Source organism: Engraulis encrasicolus, chromosome 24, assembly GCF_034702125.1.
Source record: "Engraulis encrasicolus isolate BLACKSEA-1 chromosome 24, IST_EnEncr_1.0, whole genome shotgun sequence".
Lineage (NCBI taxonomy): Eukaryota > Metazoa > Chordata > Actinopteri > Clupeiformes > Engraulidae > Engraulis > Engraulis encrasicolus.
This window is the reverse complement of record NC_085880.1, coordinates 26,820,266-26,846,471: the sequence shown is the minus strand read 5'-3', so window position 1 is coordinate 26,846,471 and position 26,206 is coordinate 26,820,266. Positions and strand designations below refer to the sequence as shown.

General features: G+C 41.9%; 3 protein-coding genes across 4 annotated transcripts; 2 read left to right on the top strand and 1 right to left on the bottom strand.

Moving 5' to 3' along the window:
• The first annotated feature begins 1,597 nt into the window (after positions 1 to 1,597).
• On the top strand, positions 1,598 to 4,045 carry LOC134440995 (gastrula zinc finger protein XlCGF17.1-like). Of its 2 annotated transcripts, none has more exons than XM_063191179.1 (2): positions 1,598 to 1,700; positions 2,715 to 4,045. In XM_063191179.1, exon 2 carries the CDS (start codon positions 2,751 to 2,753, stop codon positions 3,717 to 3,719), a length of 969 nt encoding a protein of 322 aa, XP_063047249.1. In that variant the 5' UTR covers positions 1,598 to 1,700; positions 2,715 to 2,750; the 3' UTR covers positions 3,720 to 4,045. The 2 variants fall into 2 exon arrangements, with proteins under 2 accessions (XP_063047249.1, XP_063047247.1); XM_063191177.1 differs by lacking the exon at positions 1,598 to 1,700 and adding an exon at positions 2,137 to 2,228.
• Positions 4,046 to 11,257: 7,212 nt separating this feature from the next.
• LOC134440975 (gastrula zinc finger protein XlCGF17.1-like) lies at positions 11,258 to 13,287 on the top strand. The gene is made up of 2 exons (XM_063191147.1): positions 11,258 to 11,505; positions 12,214 to 13,287. The coding sequence occupies exon 2, from the start codon at positions 12,230 to 12,232 to the stop codon at positions 13,280 to 13,282; it is 1,053 nt and encodes a 350-aa protein (XP_063047217.1). The 5' UTR covers positions 11,258 to 11,505; positions 12,214 to 12,229; the 3' UTR covers positions 13,283 to 13,287.
• A 5,909-nt stretch (positions 13,288 to 19,196) lies between these two features.
• Positions 19,197 to 22,788, bottom strand: LOC134440887 (zinc finger protein 182-like). The gene is made up of 2 exons (XM_063191042.1): positions 22,704 to 22,788; positions 19,197 to 20,803 (listed from the first exon to the last, which is right to left on the bottom strand). Exons 1-2 carry the CDS (start codon positions 22,714 to 22,716, stop codon positions 19,866 to 19,868), a joined length of 951 nt encoding a protein of 316 aa, XP_063047112.1. The 5' UTR covers positions 22,717 to 22,788; the 3' UTR covers positions 19,197 to 19,865.
• Positions 22,789 to 26,206: the final 3,418 nt, after the last annotated feature.

The window sequence follows — 26,206 nt, the reverse complement described above, 5'->3', positions numbered from 1 at the left end:
ATATGGACTACTGACAATTATATAGGCTATTTTTTTCAGTTATTCTCTTTATTTTGACTTTATTTTGTCATGTCGCAAAAGCATGTTACTTTTTCTTTTTCTTTTCCCAGTTATATGAACTTAGAACGTGCATAGTGACAGCACAACAACACATGTTATTAAACTGTATTAAATTGTATATTACCTGTAATAAAATAAGTTTATCCCAATAAAAACGATAGAGGAGAGAGGGCACGCTAGACACTTTTCTATCACGATAACAATATCGTCATACCGCCCAACCCTGCTTGCTCTTTTGGCAAAAAAGTGTTTAATTTAGTTTAATTACTTTAGTTAAATTTTGTGTACCTTCATCAGCTGAGGATCTACATTTGTTTGAAAAGCTTCAGTCAAATGTTACACTGTGGAGTTTGCTTCGAGATGAAATTGTTCAAACATCTGCTCATATGGGACAAAAGACACATATGTCCTATAGTACATTTCTAAACACATTAGGTCCTACATTTCAAACTTCCAGTGTGACCATGGCTTTTGGACTGCAGCTGTTTTTGTGTTAGTAGCCTACCCTATACACTTGGTGTTTAATATCTCATCTAGCATTGATTTCTAGGCTACCTCATCTTCCAGGCCATTATCTTCTCGTGCTCCTGCAATGAACCTTTAACAACAGGTGGTCACTCAAAGTTTTTTGGAGGAAGATTGTGCACATCTCTGGTCAAGGTGAAGGACAAAGTGTATTTATTTTTTTCCCCCAGTAAGACGCCTGTGCTCCTGAAATCATTGTTTTTTTCTTCTTTGAATAACTAAATGATTTCAGGGGTGATCCAATGGAGTTAAGGGGGGAGACTGTGCACCTCACTGGTCAAGGTAATTCCTTTCTTTCAAGAGAAATAATATTTTAAAATGAAATTGATTTCAATTGTGCAGACCTCTTACTGAAAAATGTAGGCCTACTATTTCTATGGTCATGACTTTTGAGTGGCTCTGACAAGTGTGAAAAGGGGTTTGGACTGGGAATGGACTGCTTGAGTAGGACAACAAAAATATTGTTTGGCCTTTTGTTACTCACACAATCAGAACAATTATCAGCCGAGCAGTAAAGCCATCCACTCACACTCTGAACAGGCTGCTCATCAGCTATGAAAACAGAAGGTATGCCTTAATTGTGACTAAGCTACACAAGAAAACTTGGACAGGCAGATTCCGTTTGGAGGGGTAGGGGTAGAAAAATACAAATGTTGGGCCTTAATGTACGCCCGAAACATCCCACACAAAGAGCATGGCCCTATTTCAGGGGGTTCATCGTGGTTAGACACTAAACATACAGTATCAAAAAAAAGTGTAGGCCTATGTTGTGTTCAGGAGCCATAGATCAAAACGACACTAAGACAAACAACATCTACTTTATTTTCTATGCACAAATAGAAGCAAACACCTGGTTGAAAGTGGCTTCACAGACATCAGCTGTAGGCCTATAGTGGTTTTGTGTGGTTATAGACTATCTATTCCCCGATGGCCTATTTACATGCAAATGGGAGCCAGTTCTGATGGCTAGTGCTAGGGGTGGGGTTAGTTCTATGCGATTAATTAGGCCTGTTTACACCAACTTCTCTGGCGCTACTATCAAGCACATCTCGCCAGACTGGAGTGTAACGGCAAAGTTCCAAGTCCCTGACAACATCAGCCAATCAATATTTCCGGTAAGCTCTGATGGTTTGGAAACGTTACAGGCTATAGGGAAATGCTAAGTCACTCATCTGTCTTCACCCTTTCACATTGAATAATTATCGGCTTTTGTACTGTAAGCCTGTGTCATGTTGCATTGGAACTTGACCCATTGGTTCGTGACCCAAAGCCCATGTTTGTTTACCATCGCCACTCGAAACTTTAGGTTGGCCCATCTTTAACGTCAATGCAAAATATGGTTTAAAAGCTGCGCTTCAGAAATACAAGCTGCCGATCAAAGTGATGTTTACCTGTCTGTTAATGGCGAAATGGCGAAATTGTCGTGTTTGGGCAAATATGCGACGCATTTGGCACCGCCGCGCGCGAGCCCATTCTGTCTCAGGTTAATGACGAAACCCATTGCTTCGGAATCCAAGCTGTTTGCATCCAAAAAAGCTTGTTTGCATAAAGCCACATTCAAGACAAAATATTAACGATGAAAGAATGCGCGAAGTGGCGAAACTCGGATAATAGGATAATAACGCAGGGGTTTATGCCCAATGGTAACGCGAAAAAAGACTGTTAATACCAGTGTATTTTCTTGTGGTCCACTAGGGTTTACACTGGAAGCCTATTGTGCTCTGTAGACATTAAGGTACTTAATTTTGACACTGGTTTAGAGTGAAAAGCGGATGAAAATAACAATGCCATGTGTAACCGTCATGTCACTAGCACGCAGCCAGATGGCGTAAGTCAGAAGTTAACTGCCTGTGTTGTGCTCTTTGCTTTTTGTTTCATGTAACTTAGGTGGCCCTCTATTCTTTTTTATTATTTTGGTTTTGATAGTGATTTGGGTTTGGTGTTGTGACTTTCTGGCAGTGAACAGTGTGATATGTGGGTGACTAGGGGTGTGTGTGTGTGTGTGTGTGTGTGGGGGGGGGGGGGGGGGGGGTTGTGCTGTGTTGTGTGATGCTGTTGACTTTTGTTTTCAACGTTCAAAATAATATATAGGCTATTTTTGTAATTATTTTTTTGTTTATCTCTAACAGGCGACGTATGTCAAAGGAAGACAGTAGGCTATTAACATGGGTGATTCTAAACAGTCTCACACACCAGCCACAATAAAGGCAGAGTTTCAGGAAATCCTTGTATCCCCAGCAACAGGCCAGGGTATCACAGAGCTGAAGATAAAGACAGAACTGGTCAAAAGTGAAAAGGAAGAAGGTTGGCTTACGCAGCACTCTGCATCTTCAGTGAAGATGGAGGACAAATCCACATCCTCGGTAAAGATTGAGGACAAATTGATAAACGTCAAGTGTGAGGCTTTGAAAAATGAGTCGGACAGCTTTAAGAGTTACCAGTCTCCTACTGTGACTGCCATGAATCAGTTTGTTCAGACAAACAGTCATGGCGTGAAACCAAATGTGGGTCACATCAAAGAGGATTCTGATCAGGATCCCAGCCTAGATGAAGAATGTATGGTCTTTGCGCAAGAACCGTCATCCAGAACAGGGGGTAAATCAAAGGCACAGAAAGCATTTGAATGTGAATATTGTGGACTCCTCTTTAGCCGAAAAGATAACTTCACTGTTCACATGTACATCCACACGGGTAAGAACCCATACATTTGCTCGGTGTGTCAGAAGACCTTCTCACGGGCTGATGGTCTAGCTGTGCACATGCGCTTTCACACAGGAGAGAGGCCATTCAAATGTGATGAATGTGGCAAAGGCTTTGCCACTGCAGGACACCGCCGAGAGCATCAGTTCATTCATGCAGGGACCAAACCTTATGCTTGTGAACACTGTGATAAGAGCTTTGGACATGGCAATGATCTTGTCAGACACATGAGGAACCACACAGGGGAGAGGCCACATCCCTGTCCAAAATGTGACATGACCTTCCTGCGTCGTGAGACTCTACAGAAGCATATTTCACGAAAACATGAACGGAAAACTCTGCCCCCTTGTCCTGGCTGCGGAAAGGTCTTCAAATCTGAAAGACCTTTAGTAAAGCATGTCACTACCTGTAATAAGAAACGTGCAAGACCATAGGCAGGTAGGTAGCCTATATTGGAGGAAGTTATGGCTTGGTGATTAGGTTGATTTTATACGATGTGTAGTGATGTCCTTTTTTTAATTTTGTGACCCTCCATGTCACTATTGTAAATGATCATTACTGCCTAACATAATACAGCTGTGAGTTTTCTACATTTAATTTGATGTTCATACAGTAGGTCAACACTTTCAAGAAAGTAAATGCTTATATGGGACTGATGATTCCATATGTAGGCCTATTATTAGATGTAGGCCTACATGACCTATGGCCTACCAATTACCTAATTTAAACATCATTGCTAGTTTCATGTAACGGAATTACGTGTTAACGTTCGGCGAGAAGGTCGCTACCGTGGAATAGCAGCACGACAGAGAGAATCTTTAGACCCCGACGCGGAGCGGAGGGGTCTTGTTCTCTCTGAAGAACTTTCGACCTACTCGCCGAAAGTTAACCCGCTTATTATATGGATATACTTAAATGATTCACACATGGCGGGGACATTTCGTTAGACCTATTTAATGTTAAGATTGTTGCTGCGCAAAACAAAACAGTGCCGTTGTGGAACACAGCTAGGCAACAGCTAGGTAGCCAGGACAACTGTTGTCTATCACAGCAGCTGATTAGAGTCTTGTTGAAAAGTCGCTTTAGCAGTGAAAAGTCTTGTTGCCATTGACAGCGGTCTGTTATAGACCAACCCGTCCGTTATCGAAAAATAACAGACGTGCGAACGTTGGGGAGCCCCGTTGAAATGAATGGAGCATTCGACCGATGACGTCACACCATATAATACATTTAAATAAACCTGAGAGACTTGCTGAATGAATCTGATATCTTTCATGAATGGGATGGGGAACTGAGTTTAATAAGAAAACAATTTCCATTTGAAGGTTCGTTTTCACCTGTGAGTAATTTGTGGGTGCACTGTAATCAGACATCCGAAGTTCCAAAATCTTATTTCATGGAGAGGTTTACTCCGCCCGCTGGGCGGGCCAGAAGCTCCTAACTAGGCCTACATATGACGCATGTTGTTTACGGAAGCGGTGCACTAGCTGTCACCGTTCTGAAGGATCCTACAGGAGACATATCCTCAGAAAAAAATCAGCGCAGCGCAGAGAACTTATGGTCTTTACTAACTGTTATCTGAAGGAAACGTAGTCCAACATTTCTGGTGAGTTCTGATGAAACATTAACGTGGAAATAAATGTCCTTACTGCCTGGTTTTTGCTTTTGTAAGTAATGGTAGGCCTAGTTTCGACGTGAGAAAAGACTGACAGAAAATGCAAACATGGAAACAGCAATCGCGCTAACAAGACAGTTGTTGGCACTGCTCGACTGTTCGCTTCTGCGAAGAGCAAAAGACAAATGTGCCACGGGCAGCAAAGACTTAAAGACGCGCTCACAACACAATGGTGGCGGTGGGTAGCCTGTAAATTAATATAACTAATAATTAATAACACTAGTTTCACTCGTCCACTGCTTTCACAATGGCGAATGTATTTGGAAATTATTAATGAAAGTAGAAACGGTTGTATCTCTTTATTACTGGAGACCATTCATCTCCCTCTTGATGGCTTCAGGGGAGGATCTTTTGTCTTCTTCAAGGTAGAAATGGTTCTTTTGTATCAGTTAAAATCACTTTCAGTGCCATTCTTGAAAATAACATGTAGCACGCACCTAACTGAATAGGCCTACATGAAGAGTGGTCAATAATGGTCAAATCTTGAAATGACTCAGCTGCAGATCATTAGGCTAATGCAATATCAATAATAAAACATGTGCTGTTTTTGAGTCATTGCAGATGTAATAGCATTTGCTTTTCTTCCATCATTACCATGTTTGTCTTCAACAGGGGACCCAAAATAAATATGGCTGCACCAGGCTTAAAGATCGCCTCTCAACGTAATTTAATTAACATTGCCGTGTTCCCAATTGTTATTGAATGTGTTACGCGTTGGTCCTGTTTTAAAAAACGTTCTGGTTGCTTTGTTTCAAGACGTTTTTGCAAGCTGGCAAGGTGGCTTGTGGAGAAACGAGAGAGTGTTCCGTGTTTCTCGTGGAAATGCGTCTCTGATTGGCTCACTCCTCCTGCTCTCAAAGAAACGCGTCTCTGATTGGCTCAGTCCTCCAGCCTTGGGAGAGAATGTAATGGGAAACAGAGTCGCCACTTCCCCGGATGGTACTGCACTATAGGGGCGCCAACGGAGGCGTGCAGGCTCCATTCAGGGCTGTGCTCTTTCGACAGCGACCCCTAGGCGAGCTGTAGGCACGGAGCAACCGGAGTGAGCAGGCTTTATGTATGAGGCTTTGTGCTGTGTGTGTACCTGAGAGTAGCAACCAGCTGATAGCTAAGCTAAGCTATGTTTCGGACCACCAGACGTTGCTTGTTTTGAAAACAAGCAGAAAAAAATTACTCGACATGTTTTTAGATAAATGGGTCGATATAAACCTTTGTGGGCAACGCCTTCTTTCGACGTGACGAAACACAGAAAGGCTTTCGTGATTCGCTCGTTTCTCTGCATTATTGATGTAAATTGGGAAACACCGGGAAACACAGCCAGGAGAGTTGACGCACCGCTATGAGAGCCTTGCAAGTGAGTTTAACTTGGGGTGACCGTCCGATCTTCGAAAGGAGTGAGTAAAACTGAGTTTTATCGGAAGTTGGCCTTTAACAACTCAACAACCTTCCGCACCAGACAGAATAAAGGAAGAGTTTGAGGATGTCCCGCTTGACCCGTCTCCAGCAACTGGCCATGGCACCACAGGGCCGCAGATGAAGACTGAACCGGTCAAAGATGAAGATGATGATTGGGACACATTCATGTATGCCACATCCTCAGGAGACCTGGAGGACAAGTTGTTTCACATGAAGAGGGAGACTTTAAGTTTGAAATAAGAGTCGGACAGTTTAATGAGCTGCCAGTCACCCACACACTCAGTTAACCCCAAAGAACAGTGTGTCCAGACAAATAAAGACATGAAACTAAATGTGGATCATGTTGAAAACGATTCTGAGCATGATCCCATCCAAACAGATGAAGAAAGTATGGACTCTGTACAGGAGCCTTACCCATCACCCAGAAAAGGGGGTAAATCAAAGCCAAAGAAACATTTTGAATGTGAATATTGTGGACGCACATTTAGCCGAAAAGATAGTTTTACTGTTCACATGTATATCCACACTGGTAAGAACCCATACAGTTGTTCAGTATGTCAGAAGACCTTCTCACGTGCTGATGGTCTGGTTGTGCACATGCGGTATCACACCGGAGAGAGGCCTTTTAAATGTGATGAATGTGGTAAAGGCTTTGTCACTAGGGGTTACCTTCGAGAGCATGAGTTCACTCACAAAGGGACCAAACCCTATGCGTGTGAACACTGTGGAAGGAGGTTTTCACACCGTAATGATCTTGTCAGACATAACAGGAAACACAATGACCAAAGGCCGTATCCCTGTTCAAACTGCTACATGACCTTCAAGCGTCTTGAGACTCTACAGAAACACGTTTTCCGAAAACATGAACGCATATCTTCATTCTCTTGCCCCAACTGTGAAAAGTCCTTCAAAAATGAAGGACATTTCAGGAGGCATATCAAATCTATCTGTAAAAAGAATAAGCATGAATAGACTGGCAGGTGCAGTAATGAGTTGTTATTGTCTTTACTTTGACGTCTTAATCCAATTAAAACAAATACATTGACTTTCTGTCTAGTGTTCACTCTTTATTTATTTAATCTACTCTTATTTTTCTTTCTCCTTTTTATCTATTTTTTATCTATACAGAGTAACCTGAAACATGAATTTCCACTTGGGGATAATAAAGTTTATGTCTACATCTATCTATTCTGTTACATTTCTTTGTCCAAGCTGCAGGATTGCCGGAGTGATGTGGCCAGATAAAGCTTTAGGTGACTTGTTTAGAATGTTTAGTATCAGAAATGGTATGTAACAGCTCACATAGCTGTTTTTTCTGCTACTAAAGTACTAGTAGTACAAGACAAGTACGTAGGCTACTTTACGTATGCCTCGCATTCCTACGCTTACATACTGTATGTGTAATGGAGGCCAATTAGTAGAGTGTGGCGTGGAACATCAGTAAACCTCCCTCCTGAAGCCTTATACTGTATCGTACCGCTGAACTATTGGACTGGTCCTTTAACTCAGCTGTATAGTGCTGTGCCTCCCATACCCGAACTGGAGCGTTTACAAGGAGGTAGCGGGTTCGAGTGGCGGAGTGGCGGACTGCGCAGGAACACCTCAGTTAAACTGGTGCTGTGACCCGGATGGGAGTGAGGTTTAGGGGGATGAGTGCCATGGAGGCCAACTAGGTGAGTGTGGCGTGGAACATTTGTAAACGTCCCTCCCAAAGCCTCATACAGTCTTTTAGCTCAGCGGTAACGTGCTGTGACTCTCATACCCGAACTGATGCGCTGACTATGAGGAGGTGGGTTCGAGCCCAGAGTGGCGGACTGTGCAGGAACACCTGGATTACTATTACTAAGCCGCCTATCATACCCAAATACACTAAATAATCATACAATCGTTTAAAATAAACTTAAATTCTCTTTGTTCATTATACTACTTTAGTTAGATGATTTGTCAGTCAGTCTGGCTGTGTGTTTATCAGCAGCATAACTCAGAAACTGGTGATAAGATTGATACAAAACTTTCAGGAAACATGGGTAAAATGAGCTCAAGGTCAACAGATACAGTGCCCTCCATAATTATTGGCACCCCTGGTTGAGATGTGTTAAAAGCCTTAAAATAAATTCAGTGTTTATTGCAGAAGAATACTGTCACACTGAAAATTGTAGGAAAATGTAGCCTTCAACTCAAATGAATTGTAAGAAAATAAAAAAATCCCTGACTGAAAAATAATTGTTTTTCATTAAATCACCTGTTCCACAATGATTGGCACCCTTAACAATTCCCAGGAAAGAAATATAATTGAAGCATTTCTGGCATTTCTACAGTAGTTTACAAAGTTTACCAGAGTATGTAGGAACATTTAGTTAGTAATTCATCACTTCCTGTTTCCCTGGGGTATAAATATGACGTGACACCGAGGCCATTTCTCTTATCCACTCTTAAACATGGGAAAGACAAAGGAACACAGCATACAAGTGAGGCAGATGTGCGTCGACCTTCACAGGTCAGGCAGAGGCTACAAGAAGATTGCCACTCAACTGCAGCTGCCCATATCCACTGTGAGATGAATAATTAAGAAGTTCAAAACACTGGAACAGTGGTAAACAAGCCTAGACGAGGACCCAAGTTTCTTTTGCCACCACGCACAGTGAGGAGGATGGTAAGAGAAATCAAAAGATCTCCAAAGCTCACTGTTACAGAATTACAACAAATGGTAGCATCCTGGGGTCACAAAGTCTCCAAATCAACCATCAGGCGCTGTCTACACACCAACAAGCTGTTTGGAAGGTATGCACGGAGAAAACCTTTCCTCACTCACAATCATAAACGCAAATGTCTGGAGTTCGCCAAGCGGTATTGGGGCCTCAACTGGGACCGTGTGCTTTGGTCAGATGAGACTATGGCTATGTCTCAAATCATGCACTTATGTCAGTGCACTGACAGCCAGTGCACAGTGCACACAGTGCACTGAGGTCTGTAGTGCATAGTGTCGTGGAAAAATCTGAGCACTATGCACTGTGCCCTCGCTGGAAGTGATGGCTGAGCATGGCATTAGCTTGCCAAAATATGAGTTGGCTACTGTTTACAATGCACAGCATCTGGTGCTTGTATTTCCATTTCCTTCACACCAAAAGACAACAATCACACATACAATACTTTGGTTGGCATGAAAAGGTTTGTGTACCATCAACATTACTTACAGAATTAGGAGACTGTTGACCAAACTCTTCTACTGAACTGAATTCTACATTTCCTCCCCGTCATTGTCAACATGGCCGCAGTTTAGTGCGTGCAGTGTCCATCATTCAAGCACTGCATTTTTCCACCATTGTTAGGGGATCATCCTGGCACTTTCAGTGCACTGGCTCAACTGAAATTTTCAGCGTGAGCACCCTAAGCACTGAAAAACAGTGCCCGAAGTGCACAAGTGCGTGATTTGAGACACGGCCCAAGATTGAGCTTTTTGGCAACAAACACTCTAAGTGGGTCTGGCGTACCACGAATGATGCGCATGCTGAAAAGCACCTCATACCCACTGTGAAGTATGGGGGTGGGTCAGTGATGCTGTGGGGCTGTTTCGCTTCCAAAGGCCCTGGGAACCTTGTTAGAGTGCATGGCATCATGAATGCTTTGAAATACCAGGACATTTTAAATCAAAATCTGTTGCCCTCTGCCCGAAAGCTGAAGATGGGTCGTCACTGGGTCTTTCAGCAAGACAATGACCCTAAACATATGGCCAAATCTACACAGAAATGGTTCACCAGACACAAAATCAAGCTCCTCCCATGGCCATCTCAGTCCCCAGACCTCAACCCCATTGAGAACCTGTGGGGTGAGCTGAAGAGGAGAGTACAGAGGAGAGGACCCAGGTCTCTGGATGATTTAGAGAGATTCTGCAAAGAGGAATGGCTGAAGATCCCTCTTTCTGTCTTTTCCCATCTTGTGAAACATTATAGGAGAAGATTAGGTGCTGTTTTGTTGGCAAAAGGGGGTTGTACAAAATATTAACACCAGGGGTGCTAATAATTGTGACACACATTATTTGATGTCAAATAATTATTTCTTTATGTGGGATTTTTTCCCCACTGAATAAATGCACTTGTATTGAAGGTTGGATTTTTTTTCCATTAAGGTCCCATATTATTTAGAAAAAAATAATAATAATTGGAAGCTAAAAAACACATCTCAACCAGGGGTGCCAATAATAATGGAGGGCACTGTACATAGCCTACAGTAATATGCACAGAATCTGGGGCGTCGAAATAGAAGGGTGGAGTGGGACTGATTTGTTTTGTTTTACATATTAAAGACAGGGTTGGAGAGTACATTGAAGCTGGGTCCATACAGGCAGGGAAGCTGACAGAGGGGGGACAAAGGGGACAGTTGTCCTGGGCCCAGGGAGAGTGGGAGGGCCCAGAATTGGGTTCTCATTACATTGTATGTATTGGGTGGGGGGCCCTTTCAGGTGACTTTGTCCTGGGCCTGGCCAAAGCTGTCAGCGACCCAGATAACGGACCTTTAGTAAACCACGTCACTACCTGTAATAAGAAACAATTGACCATGAAGGCCGTATAATGATGTAGGCCACTTATGAGATATACTAGCATACACCACCTAGGCCTGGCCTATCAATTTAATTACGTGACCACCAACGATAGTTTTAGTGAATGCAATTGCATCTCAATAAACCTGAGAGACGTGTTGATTGAAACTGAGTATCTTGCTTGAATGGAATGGGAACTGAATAGTGTATAGGCTATTAAGAAAGCAACACCTTTGAAAGCTATCATTTGAATGTCTCTTTTCCATTGATCAAATGAAAACAATATCACCTGAGTAATTTTTGGATGCACTCTAACAATGATAAATGAGAGTTGATATCTTTGCTAATGCTGCCATTCATTCGAAGCAGCTTCTTTCTCCCTCCGCATAGGCTACTCCGCCTGCTGGGCGGGCCAGAAACGCCTCACCTGACACTTATCTGTGATTTATGGAAGCAGTGCACTGTAGCTGTCACCTTTCTGAATGTGATCCTGCTGAGGAGATATTGCATTGAAAAAAATCAAAGCACAGCAGACAAGTTGTGGGCTTCACTAACTGAGATTTGTTGAAGAAAACATAGTCCAACCTTTCTGGTAAGTTTTAATGAAACAAAGGGGAGATTCACTTGCCTTTCAGCCTTGTTTTTGCTTTTGTAAATGGTGGTACTTTCGACTTGAGAATAGACTTGCAGAAAGATAAACATGGGAACAACAATCGCAGACCAAAACAGTTGTTGCCACTGGAAGATTTTTTTTCTTAAGTTGCCAGATCACAATAATTGTCTTCTACAAAGTGTAAGTCCATGCTACAGGGCAATGGTGCCAAGGCCAGTGAAGATAAAAGTGTGCTCACAACACAATGGTGATGGGTAGCCTATAAATCGCTACATTAGTTCCACTCTTTCATTGCTTTCACAATGGCAGATACATTTGGAGATGATTAATGATATCAGAAACGGTTCTATCTCTTTATGACTGGAGACCATTTATTTCCCTCTTGATGACATCATTGGAGGATCTTGTAGCCTATTTATCTTCTTCAAGGTAACATAGAAATTGGTCTTTTGATCATTGAAATTCACCTTCAGTGCTATAGCCTACTTGGGGGGAAAAACATGCAACACATGACTGAATAGGCCTAGGCTACATGAAGAGTGGTCAGTATTGGTCAAATCTTGAATATGAGTCAGCAAAAATCGGTAGCTCATTAATGCAATATCAATCATAAAAACTGTTTTTGAGTCATTGCAGATGTAATTGCATTTGCTTTCCCTCCATTGCTAACATGTTTGTCTTCAACAGGGGACCCAAATTAAACATGGCTGCATCAAGCTTACCTAAACAATCTTCTGCACCAGACAGAATCAAGGCAGAGTTTGAGGACGTCCCAGTTAACTCTCCAGCAACTGGCCATGGCACCACAGGGCCGCAGATGAAGACTGAACCGGTCAAAGATGAAGATGATGATTGGGACACATTCATGTATGCCACATCTTCAGGAGACCTGGAGGGCGAGTCGTTTCACATGAAGAGGGAGACTTTAAGTTTGAAATATGAGTCATACAGTTCAGTGAGTTGCCACTCACCCACACACTCAGCTAACACCAATGAACAGTGTGTCCAGACAAATGGTAAAGATTTGAAACTAAATGTGGATCATGTTGAAAATGATTCTGAGCAGGATCCCATCCAAACAGATGAAGAAAGTATGGACTCTGCCCAGGAGCCTTACCCATCACCCAGAAAAGGGGGAAAATCAAAGCCAAAGAAAGTATTTGAATGTGAACAATGTGGGCACATATTTAGTCGAAAAGATAGTTTTACTTTTCACATGTATATCCACTCTGGTAAGTACCCATACAGTTGCTCAGTATGTCAGAAGACCTTCTCACGAGCTGATCATCTAGCTGTACACATGCGGTATCACACAGGAGAGCGGCCTTTTAAATGTGATGAATGTGGCGAAGGCTTTGTCACTATGCGATACCTTCGAGAACATGAGTCCACTCACACAGGGACCAAACCCTATGCTTGTGAACAATGTGATAGGAGCTTTGCACACCGCAGTTTTCTTGTCAGACACATGAGGAACCACAGGACCAAACCCTTTGCTTGTGAACACTGTGATATGAGGTTTTCATACCAGAATGATTTTGTCAGACATAACAGGAAACACAATGGCCAAAGGCCGTATCCCTGTTCAAACTGCTACATGACCTTCAAGCGCCTTGAGACTCTACAGAAACACGTTTTCCGAAAACATGAACGCATATCTTCATTCTCTTGCCCCAGCTGCGGTAAGCCCTTCAAAAAGGAAGGACATTTCAGGAGGCATGTCACATCTATCTGTAAGAAGAATAAACACGAATAGACAGACATGTTGTTGTTATCTTTACTTTTTGACGTCTTAATCAAATTAAAGACAAAGACATTGACTTTTATGCGTAGTGTTCACTCTTACTTTTATTTTATTTTTTTAATCTAATCTTGTTTTTATTTGAAGTATTTTATCTAGCCTGTAGAGTAACCTGGAACACATATCCCCCCATGGGGATAAATAAAGTTTATATCTATGTATCTATCCTGTTGCATTCATTCATTCATTCATTCATTCATTCATTCATTCATTCATCAAGCTGCAGGAATGCCTGAGTGGTGTGGCCAGATGAGGCTTTAGGTGACTTGGGTATAATTGTATTGTGGGTAGAACAACTGAAGTAACTTGTCGCTCAGGACAAAGGACACCCACAGCCTCTGTGTTGTGTTGCGAGCGATATCTTCATTCTCCCTTCTCGTACAGTATACCAGTATTTTGCACACTCCACTATAAACTGCGTTTGAAATGGGTCTATGAGTGATTCTCTAATTCACCTACACTTTTAAGTCCGTGGAATTTATTTGGCAATTCCACTAACTATTAACTGCATCCAATGATGTTTTGGACATTAGAAAACATTTATCTTTCATATAATACAGAAAGTGTAGACATAGCATTATTTCCCTCAGCAAGAATGAATATTTAATACTGGTTTTGGGCGTTTTCATGCCGTCCTGTTTTCCAAATGTCAGATTCAGTCTTCATATTAGCATGTAAAGAAACTTGTTTTGCCCAAGACGATTGCAAATGTTGATTCACAGTAATCATCACAATATGACAAAACTGTCAGAAAGACCACTGTCCTTTCCATTATACATGAAATTTGCCATTTTGTGTGTGTCCATGAAAACTGTGTTAACCGTGTCACGGTCTGAAACCTCCTCTATAAATCAGTAATGGTTTGGTCTTAGGCCATACGAATAACATCACGTGATGTCATAACCTCTTTGGCAGGATACGGGAAGACTTTTTGGTACATTTAAGCTCCATCCTTCCATAATTTAATCCATTCTTTTTCATGTTCTCATAGCGGGAAAATTGCCTGTCAACTGTGTTATCAACATATTCATAAGAATCTGAATTAGAAATCACATGTAGAAAAACACAGATAAAGCATACAGATACATGAATTGATTAAGGTGTTGTGGTGGAACTTCTGAGGTCCTCAGTTAGCACAACACCATAAAAATGGCTGAAATGTCAACGGTGTTACCGTCAATGGTGTTACAATTAAGTATGACAGTCAGGGTTGCCAGATGAGGCTGATGATTTCCAGCCCAAAAAATGATCAAAATCCGCCCTAAAAACCCGCTCAATTCTATTGATTTATATGGCAGTGGGAAGGTTTTTCTGATAGATGCCATTTTTACCCGCACACGGCCATCCTAAGCAGCCCAATTTGGCGGGAACCAGCCCAATCTGGCAACACTGATGACAGTTGAGGAGGAGTATGTTTTTGCCAATTTATATCCATATTGACAGAAAAACAAACAAAATAATTTGTGTTCTAGGGAGATGGGTTTGTCTGCTCTGTTTTTTTTCTCCTAAAAAAGTGCCGACTTGTTCCCCTGCACTGTTGACCGTAACACAGTTGAGTAACACGGTTGACTGTTTTGAAAGTGTTTTTGCGCTATTGATCCCTTATGTGTTGGAAAAATCCTATGAACATACACTAGGGATTATCTCTGGAGAAGGAAGTCTTGTGTAAGGAGGGTGACTATATTCAAATCAGACGTTACAGGGATTTATGATGAAAAATGTGTCAGTCTGTATCACAGTGACTCATAAAATCCTACTTATGAAGCTCAACAATCACATTTTCTATATCAGTTGCACAGATTAATGACAACATTACTGCTAAGGGACATAAGCACTTTCAAACATATATTGTTTCAACTCTGTAGTATTTTTATATATGTTTGAAATGACATAGTATTTGTCCATAACACTCTTGACAAAATAATTAAGCAAATGTTCGCTTTCATTAGAGTATTTATCAAATGATTTAAGATTAAGCTTGGCAATTTGTTTGTTTGGAAACTTAAATATATACACTATGTAAACATCTAGGTCATTTAGTTGAAAAAAAATACTGATAATTGACATTTTGCTTTTGCCAAAAGCGTAGGGGAATCGTAGAATCACTCACTATATTCACGTAGCTGGTCTTTTTCTACTACTGCATTAAAGTACCAGTACACGTGTACTTAACGTAGACTATGCCTCACATTCCTACTAGTAACTATAAGACTACATATGCATCTACGGTTCTGGACTATATTAACTTCTGTGTTGATAATGTCACCATCCACAAGACCATTTACACATTTCCAAACCGCAAGCCCTGGATGAACAGTCAAGTCCAGAACCTGCTGGCAATTAGAGACGATGCGTTTCACTCTGGTGATCTATCAAATTACACCATAGCCAGGGCCAACTTGAAGAGGGGCATCAAGGAAGCTAAACACTCCTATAAAGCAAAAATAGAACAGCACATTGTGAACTCTGATCCCAGACGTATGTGGCAGGGCATTACATCCTACACCAACTACAAGAGCACAAACCCCTGTCTGCCCAGCTCTCACAAATCAACTCTCCCGGATGACCTCAACAACTTTTTTGCACGGTTCGATGAGGGACCCATCCCTCACTCCCCCACTGAACTGATAGACAATGCCCCACATGTAGGCCTGGTGTTAAGCGAGCACGAGGTTCGGCGAGCCCTCAACAGCATTAACCCTCACAAAGCACCAGGACCCGACGGGGTCCCTGGGAAGGTCCTAAAGCACTGTGCAGGCCAACTAAGTGCAGTCTTTACCTGCATATTTAACATCTCCCTAGAACAAGCTGCAGTCCCCATTTGTCTGAAAACCAGTACCATCGTTCCTGTTCCCAAGCAGGCGGCCATCAAGTCTCAATGACTACCGCCCTGTAGCGCTCACACCTATTGTGATGAAATGCTTTGAAAGACTGGTGCTAGCACACCTCAAGTCCATCACTCCACCATCCCTCGACCCGCATCAATTTGCCTACAGGGCGAATAGATCTACAGAGGATGGCATTTCATTGGCCATTCACACTGCCCTCTCACACCTGGAGAAACCAAACAGCTATGTGCGAATGCTGTTCATTGACTACAGCTCCGCTTTTAACACCATTCCCCCTATCAAGCTGGCCACTAAGCTGTACAACCTCAGCTTCAGTCCCCATGTCTGCAGATGGATACTGGACTTCCTCAGTAACAGACCTCAGTCTGTACGCATGGGAAAACATCTTTCAAGACCCATCACCCTAAATACAGGCGCGCCGCAGGGATGTGTGTTGAGCCCTTTTTTGTACTCCCTCTTCACTCATGACTGTGATCCTAAGCACAGCACAAACACCATCATTAAATTTGCTGACGACACAACCGTGATTGGCCTGATCTCTGACAACAACAAGACGGCCTACAGAGAGGAGGTGGAGCAGCTGGCACGCTGGAGCCAAGACAACAACCTGGCCCTGAACTCCAAGAAAACGAAGGAGGTGATCCTGGACTTCAGGCGGTGTGGCCAGGGCAACCACTACCACCAACCCATCAACATCGGAGGGGAGCCAGTGGAGGTTGTACAGAGCTTCAGATTCCTGGGTGTGCACATCAGCGAGGACTTGTCATGGAGCGCCAACACCTCTGCAATGGCTAAAAAGGGATCCCAAAGGCTATATTTCCTTCGCACTCTAAAGAAGGCCCAGCTACCACGAGATCTGCTCACTAACTTCTACAGGTGTACAATTGAATCAGTAATTACATACAGCATTACATCTTGGTACACCAGCTGCACACACGACAACAAGAAGATGTTACAGCGCATCATTAAAACAGCAGAGAGAATCATTGGGTGCCAACTACCCACACTTGAGGAGATCCACCATACACGCTGCACAAACAGAGCATTAAACATCCTTAAAGATCACACACACCCTGGTCACAGGCTCTTCACCATGCTACCATCTGGCAGGCGCTTTAGGACTCTGCGTGCCCGCACTACGAGAATGAAGGACAGCTTTTATCCAACTGCCATTAGACTCTTGAACGCAATACGTCACCTACCCCCCCTCAATACTTCAGGACTATCGATACTGTGAGATGCACATGGATTTTTATATATTATTTATTTACTGTTTAATCTTTTATTTTGTGGGCATTTGTGGGTTGCTACTAAACACAATCTCGCTATATTTGTATAGTGACAATAAAAGTCTACTCTACTCTACTCTACATATATACCACCTAATAACTAACATCATACACACACTAATCATACAATTGTTTAAAATAAACATACATTCTCTTTGTTTATTATACTGCATACAGCGTATTATTTTAGCTTGGCTAGATTATTTGTCAGTCAGTCTGGCTGTGTGTTTATTAGCAGCATTACCCAGAAACTGGTGATACAATTGATACAAAACTTTCCGGAAGCATGAAAAAAATTAGCTCAAGGTCAACAGATACATAATATGCACAGAATCTGGGACGTCGAAATAGGAGGCTGAAGTGAGACTGATTTGTTTTTTTATTTCTTTTTTTTTTGGACAAATCTTAGGATTTAGGTCCATTAGAGCTGGGTCCATATAGGACCCATAATTTGGTGCTATAAATGTCCCTGCACAGAATCAGGTACTTAAGGTGGGGAGGGGGGGCATGTACTTCCAGCTGCCTTACAAGGATATAGAGCAGGGGTGGAGAATGTGTCTCGAGGGCTGTTTATGGCCCTTGAGGCCATTTTATGCAGCCCCTGAAATAATTTTAATGTAATGCAGCTTCACATGAAATATAACGTATTTTTGTAAATTACATTTGCAATACAATTAAGTTATATTCAGGGAGCCTAGAGAAGGTGCAGTCCGTTTTAAATGTGTCTGCCTTCAATATAGGCCTAAAGTGCACAGGGAAATCCTGGTTTGTGTTCATAGTACGGCCCTTGGAGGACTTTTACGGCCCTTATAGGAATTTGAAGTGGACTCTCAAATGAAAAAGGTTCCCCACCCTTGAAGAGGCTATTATATCGGCGAAATGTAACATGCTTTTGATAGTCAAACATTTGTACCATAGATGATCATGTCAACATGGACCACTGTATTGTGAGGGGGAAAAAAAATCCAAAATGGAACTTTCAAAAAGGGCTTTTTTTGTCCAGTGGGTCATCCCTATTATAAGACCACCATGCAGGGCTGGACTGGTAATCTGGCATACAGGGCATTTTCCCGGTGGGCCGACAGTCACCAGGGGCCGATGCGTTAGTTTGGTTGTTTTTTGTTTCAAATTTTCTGTTGGAGACTGGACCAAAATTTAGATGGGGAGGCCTATCGGTGCATCCGTAATATACTATAGTGGACTGAGGCCATCCTAATTGCACTAGTATGGGGGTGGGGGTGAAGGGTTGGCCTATGCAACAACAACAAAAGCCTGGGCTTGTTTGTGGTCCCAGTCTAGCCATGCCACCATGACATCATCTGCAGCAGGGTGAGAAGAATGTTACAGAAAAATGTAGCCTGCTACTGGACAAGGTATCATGTCTAACTTGGAGGGCTGAAGTGTGTCTCGGGGTGCAAGTCAGACGTCTTCCTCTCATCCTGTTCTGTGACCTCCGGCCTCATGATGCAAGGCTCGACATCATTAATAGTCATTTTAAAGAAAGCTATTCACTCCTGATATCCCAGGCACCTTGCTGAAGTGCTGCAGTTTTGTAGAGGGAAGGTTACTACAAGAATCATCCTGATCGTTTCGTCCATCTGATCATTATTGCAGCTAAAGGAGGGTCAGCCACCTATTGAATACAAAGGTGTACTTACTTACCCTAAAATTCATAAGGGTGTACTAACTTATTCCCGTCACTGTATATCTACTAATAATATATACAGAACATTCAAACTCAAAGTCAGCGTTTATTTACAATATGACACAAACTGAATGAATTTAATGCAATAAAAAAATAAAAGAAATGCACAAATGTACGATTTTGGCAGCTAATGTACCAGTGTACAATAATGATGACGAATAATTACAACAGACAAGATCAACAAAATTCAACTAAGAACTGGGGTTGTTTCACCTGGGGTTGTTTGCACATCCCTGGTGCAACATAAAGGAAGAACAAAAGGTTTCCAATTTGACAGGTTGCAGATTACAGTCTCACTGTGGTCAAGACAGCAAAAAATAAAAACCATACCTTCAACATTACTGCACCTACCAGGCAGGCTAGTGCATCTTCTTACCACAGGTCATTCTGACATGCCTCGATAAAGTTCCTTCAGATTTGCAGACCATTCCACAGATGGAGCAGGAGAATTAAAAATATTTGAAGAGTTCATATGCAAAACCCCCTAACTCCAATTCCGAAGACCTGCACTTTTATATTTTTAGGGAACCCCTTTGTTGGTTTTGTTTAAATTCAAGTACTTGATAATACATCATAAATATTTAAATTACATAAATAAAATAAAAAATATGCAATTTTGACAGATTAGTATTAAATACAAATGAATTATGAAATGTTTCTGGAAAGGCACTTAGGGGGTTTTGCATCTGAACTCTTCATTTGCGTTCATGTTTTCGGGAAATATGTTTCTGCCGAGTCTCAAGACGCCTGAAGGCCATGTCACATTTTGGACAGGGGTACGGCCTGTCCCCAGTATGGTGCCTGGTGTGTCTGACAAGATCATTGCTGTGTGCAAAGCTCTTATCACAGTGTTTACAAGCGTAGGGTTTGGTCCCTGTGTGCGTGAACTCATGCTCTCGAAGGTATCCCATAGTGACAAAGCCTTTGCCACATTCATCACATTTAAAAGGCCTCTCTCCGGTGTGATACCGCATGTGCACAGTTAAACTGTCAGCACGTGAGAAGGTCTTCTGACATACTGAACAACTGTATGGGTTCTTACCAGTGTGGATATACATGTGAACAGTAAAACTATCTTTTCGGCTAAATGTGCGTCCACAATATTCACATTCAAAATGTTTCTTTGGCTTTGATTTACCCCCTTTTCTGGGTGATGGGTAAGGCTCCTGTGCAGAGTCCATACTTTCTTCATCTGTTTGGGTGGGATCCTGCTCAGAATCATTTTCAACATGATCCAATTTCACGTCTTGGCTATTTGTCTGGACATACTGATCTGTGGTGCTCACTGAGTGTGTGGGTGCCTGGTCACTCACAAAACTGTCAGACTCGTGTTTTAAATTCAAAGCCTCACTCTTCACATGAACCAATTTGTCTTCTGTGTTCCTTGAAAAGGTTGAGTACCGGTACATGAATGAGTTCCAGTCATCTTCATTTTCGTCTTTGAGCGGTTCGGCCTTTATGTTCACCTCTGTGGCACCGTGGTCTGGGGCTGTGGAAGAGTCAAGTGGGACGTCCTCAACCTTGATTTTGTCTGGTGTGGGACACTGTTGAATAGTTGAGACGCTTGATGTAGCCATGTTGAAATGTGTTTTCATGTTGAAAAGGTTTTTTTCTCTGTTGGCGTTCCTGTCCCCTGTTGAAGACAATATTTTAGTCGGTGCAGGTAAACATTACCGAACACAAACAAATCAACACAAATAAGGGAATGCAGGCCATAGCCAGGAAATTCTTTCCGTACTGACATTCTCTACAATACACAAGCACTGTATAAGTAGCGTACTTTTAACATTATTCTTTAGGCCCATTGGTCCCACAGCCCATTGGTCCCACACCCATACCTGCTGGCCCATGTTCCTACATTTCTAAGAATTAATTCAAATGTAGGCCCTATCTCCCATCGCGGGGAGAAAGACATGTTCTCTTAGCTTACTCGGAAATGTTGGAACATGGAGTTGTGGAACATAGGGCCTATATTTGAATAATTTCTTTAAAATGTGGGAATATGGAGCAGCAAAAATAGTCTGTATGACCAATGGGCTGTGGGACCAATGGGCTGTGGGAACATAGAGCTGACCCCAATGAGGGAGGAGTATGCGCATGTATGTGCTAGGTAGATTAGATTAATTGCTGATGTAAGCTACATATCTATATTGCAGGACACGACATGTAATGAACAGAATGAACTGAGATGAGACCAAAAAGGCCCAAATCCACAAACAACATGCTGTAGGCTACTCTGAGCAAACGCTGGTACCAGTGGTTATTCATTTGGCCGAATTAATAGAAGACCTGTGCGTCAGCCACTATGTTTTCGTGATCACTATTTCTACGACTGTGTAGAGATCCTGGCCATATAATTAGAATATCATGAAAAAGTTTATTTATTTCCATAATCCCATCAATAATGTTTAACTTTCATGGATTGTAGATGCATTGCCCACATTTTGAACTATTCCAAGCATTCATTTGTTAATTTTTTAAAACATATTTTGGCCTTCCAACTACCAAAAAAAACATGAATTGAGGAATTCAAATGATTAAAATATTGTTATAAAAGCACAATTTTCTTCAGAAAGAAATTCGGGTCACATCAAATCAGTTGAAATTCGGTAGTTTCTACATGTCAATGTTCAGTACAAGGTTAGGATGACTCTCTTTGTCTTAATCCCTGTCATCATATTGAAGTCAATGGCAGAAGCATTGCATGGGAGTTATGGAAGCCCAGATATCCTTGATGCTTTGCTGTCAGCTGCTCTTGTTTGTTTTGTCTTGTTTCTGAATATCCACACTTCACTCTTCAATATACCCCATAGATTTCCATGCCACATTTTAGTGCTTTGGTGGTATGGACATTCTAACGCACTAGAAATAAAACCCCAAATGAATGGCCTGGAGCTGTAGGCCTACTTGCTTTAAAAGCAGTAGTGCTGCCAAGACGCAAAATACTGGCGGTGTCATCCAGGGGGCAGAGAGAGCGCAGCATTGCGATGCGGAAATTGGGACTGAAAAGGGAAACAAAACAAAAAGGACTAGGAGGGACAAGAAGGAAATTATTATATTATAGTAATATATAATATATATACTATTATAATGATCCTACATTTATAATGATCCTACATTTGAACGCTCCTTTTTCAAAGTGCAACAGGGAAGTATGATCGCAAATGTTTGTCATTTTGGACAAGCGCAATGGCACGCTCTTGAAAAGTTGCCGCCATCGTGATTTTCACCAGAAGCACTTGCGTGTAACTGAGCATTCTTTCGTATCACCCCCAGCGATTTTGAAGATATCGCACGCAACGCACGTGTAGAGCTAGAGCTCTATGGATGCAGTTTCTAACGCGCGCAAAATTGACATGAAATACGCATGTTAACGCCAATCGTGACCGCGCACGCGTATCCTGCAGCAAGCGTACCGAGGGCCCAATACTCAACCAAATACTGCAAAGCAGTGGGAGCTTTCCAAAAGTTGGGGCAGTTAATGCACACTAGTCAACGTACAAACTCCATGTACCAAAATTTCCAGAACTTACCAGAAACACTCATGGGAAGATGATGTCCTTTCTTACATCATGGTGTGATGACCCCACATTCCTTTATGTAGTCCTACCAAGGAGATCTCTGTGTGCTAATGTATCACACATAACCCCACCCCTAATACAACCCCTGAATATCCTGCCCCAACATCTGATGGTTCAATTTACATATAAACCATTAGCTCCAAAGACAAGACCACCAAGTAGGGGAAACCCCCTCAAATGTGCTTCTATCAAACAGGTACAGTATATCACGAAAGTGAGTACACCCTTCACAGTTTTTGCAGATTTGTCAGTATATAGGAAAGCATTACAGAAATGTCACTTTGACACAATTATTAGTGACCTTTTAACATATTTAACCACTTACATTTTTTGTTCACTCAGAAAAAAACAAAATACAGCCATTAATGTTTGAACATGTACTCAGAGTACACCCCAGATTAAAATCCGCTAGAGAAGGGGCCGTGTTGGCTCGAATCGTCTCGAAATGAAAAGGGATTAAAATGGAGGTCATCGGTGTGCGTTTCAACCTTTCTTTGCCTTGAACTTTTACATTTTGAGTGTGCACCTGGCTTAAATAGATTGGTGTGAGATTTGAATGCAATCCTATGGAGAATATCATGATTGGCTTCAGTAGTCACATTGCATGTTGACATGCATGTTTCTTTTAGGTGTATTTCAGATTGCCAATGCATTCATGCATCCCCAAACCATGTCAACCCCACTACCATGCTTGGCTATTGAGAGGATACACTTTTTTTGTAATTCTCACTTGTTTACCACCACACATGCTTGACACCATCTAAAGCAAATGTGTTTATCTTGGTCTCAAGAGAGATGAAGAGACCAAGGATATGGATCACTGGAACCATGTCCTGTGATCTGAAGAGACCAATGTAGTGTGTAGTGTATTGGGGTCTCCATTCTTTTAGGCTACACAAACAGCTGCATGGCTGACATAAACTTCATAGTGCCCAGTGAAGCTCACTTCTATATTGTAAAAACTATATTCTTTCTTCAAAAAGTGTGGTTACCTGACCTTGGTAGTTCCTTATTGACTTATTAAAGGCCTAGACTACTCCATTTAAGTCTGGAAGAGATGTTTACACACCTTGTCCTCCTCGTTTCAATGGATGAAGTCCAGGGTGGGGGGAGATTTACTGATAGACTGATAACTGCTGTCATAAGAAAACAAAAGGTCAGGCAATCTTTTGTCCCAATCAAGCAGAGTGCCTCTCTTTCAGATGCATATTCACACCTAACAGTCAACCAAAACTTGTGACTTCAGAAAATTGTAGGGCCAGGAAAATCATGTAACCAAATTAATGTGTAATTGGATAGTAAGCAAACAAAAATAGTATTTTTTCGTTCACACAAAGCAAACTGGTAAGAAACCATACCGTTGTTTCAGTGTTGAAAGGCCCTCTCACAGCCTGGTGGTGTAACTGTGAGATTGCACACTGGAGAGGCTTATTAAACATGATGAATGTGATAAAGGTTTTACCAATAAGGGAAACCTTCAAGAACACAAGTTCATTCACAGGAACCAAGGGCCTACTTTGACATATCTTGTCAGGCACATCGAAAGTCATACTGAATAGAGATCACATCCCTGTGTAAAATGGGAAATATCAAAACCAGGTGTTCTGGAACTGTCAAGAGATAGGTTTGGCAAAAACATGAATGGAAGTCACCTTTAAAGGGACACTGTGTGAGATTTGTAGTTGTTTATTTCCAGAATTCATGCTGCCCATTCACTAATGTTACCTTTTTCATGAATACTTACCACCAGCATCAAATTCTAAGTATTCATTATATCTGGAAAAATTGCACTTTTCATACATGAAAAGGGGGATCTTCTCCATGGTCCACCATTTTGAATTTCCAAAAATAGCCATTTTTAGCTGCAAAAAAATGACTCTACTTGGACCATTCTAGAAAATATGTGTTTATTACTTTGTAAACTTTCATGTAAATATCAAATTTGGCAATAGGCAGCCCAGTTTCAATGAGCAGCATAGTTGCAGCATAGTTCCATTTCCTGCACAGTGTCCATTTAACGGACATTTGGTCTTTAATATAAGAATTTAAGGGAAGTTTAATGAATTGCAGTGTTTGAGAGTGTAAGAGAGAATGAGTGTCTGCCATTATTCTTATGTGTGTGCTTGAGAATGTCTATCCCCCTCTGTGTGTGTTTGAGAATGTTTGAAGGCGTCTCTCTGTGTTCAAGGATGTTTACCACCACTATGTGTTTGTGTGTGTGTGTATGTTATAATGTTATAATAAAAGTGTTTTTAGTCTTATAGGTAAAGCCATCTTTTGTCTTTCAATTATCAAAGTTTACATGTAATAAAAACTGGGTATTCTTCTTCTATCTGATAAGTCTATGCAACTGCCCCCACACTGACCATGTCAAAGGTCAGAAACAGTGGCAGAACAATTACACACAGAGCCCCTGGGCAAGACACTGATAGGGCCTACCATACGGCCTGCCAAGGTCACAATAGGGCCCCCACTATCAATACGGAAGGACCCGGAGCCCCAGTGCAAATGCCCTGCTCGTCCCCCCTACAGCTCCACCCCCTGGTCAGGCTTTGGCATCACGTTGATATAAGCCAAGGAACAGTTACAGCAAAGAGGTTGGATATATAATAAGAGGAATCGAAACACGCCCACTCAATGCAAAAGCGTGTGCTCAAAATTTGGTCTGCTAAGGAAGCGTTGTCCCTCCTTCTTCTTCTCTTTTCGTGGTGTTTGCACAAGACGTGCGCTACCGCCATCTACAGCGCTAAGGGGACTCCATTTATTCTCTCCCTCAAGACTCCGAAGGTCTCCTAATCGAAGGTCTCCTAAAGGGGCGTTCACCCGACGTAAAGTGGATACCGGAAAAGAACCCGCCTGCTTTATCTCACTCTCATATACGATTCTCTGGTTACAGACTACACAGTGGTGTAGTCTACTTTTTTATGGTGGGTATACTGTATATTTGAGCATTTTTTGAAGTGGGTATACTGTATATATTTGTGCTATTCAAAACAATGGATCAATCAATTTTAAGTGGGTATACTGAAATCCCTGAAATTTAGAAGTGGGTATACTCCGTATACCCGCGTTCTACGTAGACTACACCACTGAGACTACACCAATAGAACATCAGGATGACTAAAATGGGCAAAGGGCCAAGGCTGGGCCAGACACACACCCATGAAAGCTGTTTAGGGAAGAGCACAGTAAAATATGGTCAGTTCTGATCTGTTGGTGGTTAGAGTAAGATCAAAACTCAAGGGAATGCTTCAATCATTTGAACATTAATTTATATTTTTGATGTATTACATAAACTGGCTTCATTTACAGCACTATTTGCTGAGCTGGCCCAAATAAGGGGTATCTCTAAATGCTCTGTACCTATTGCTCTGTATATTTCCTGTGTACTTCCCTGCAAGTGATGTATATTCAATATTCATGTCCTGAATTGTACGTCACTTTGGCTAAAAGCA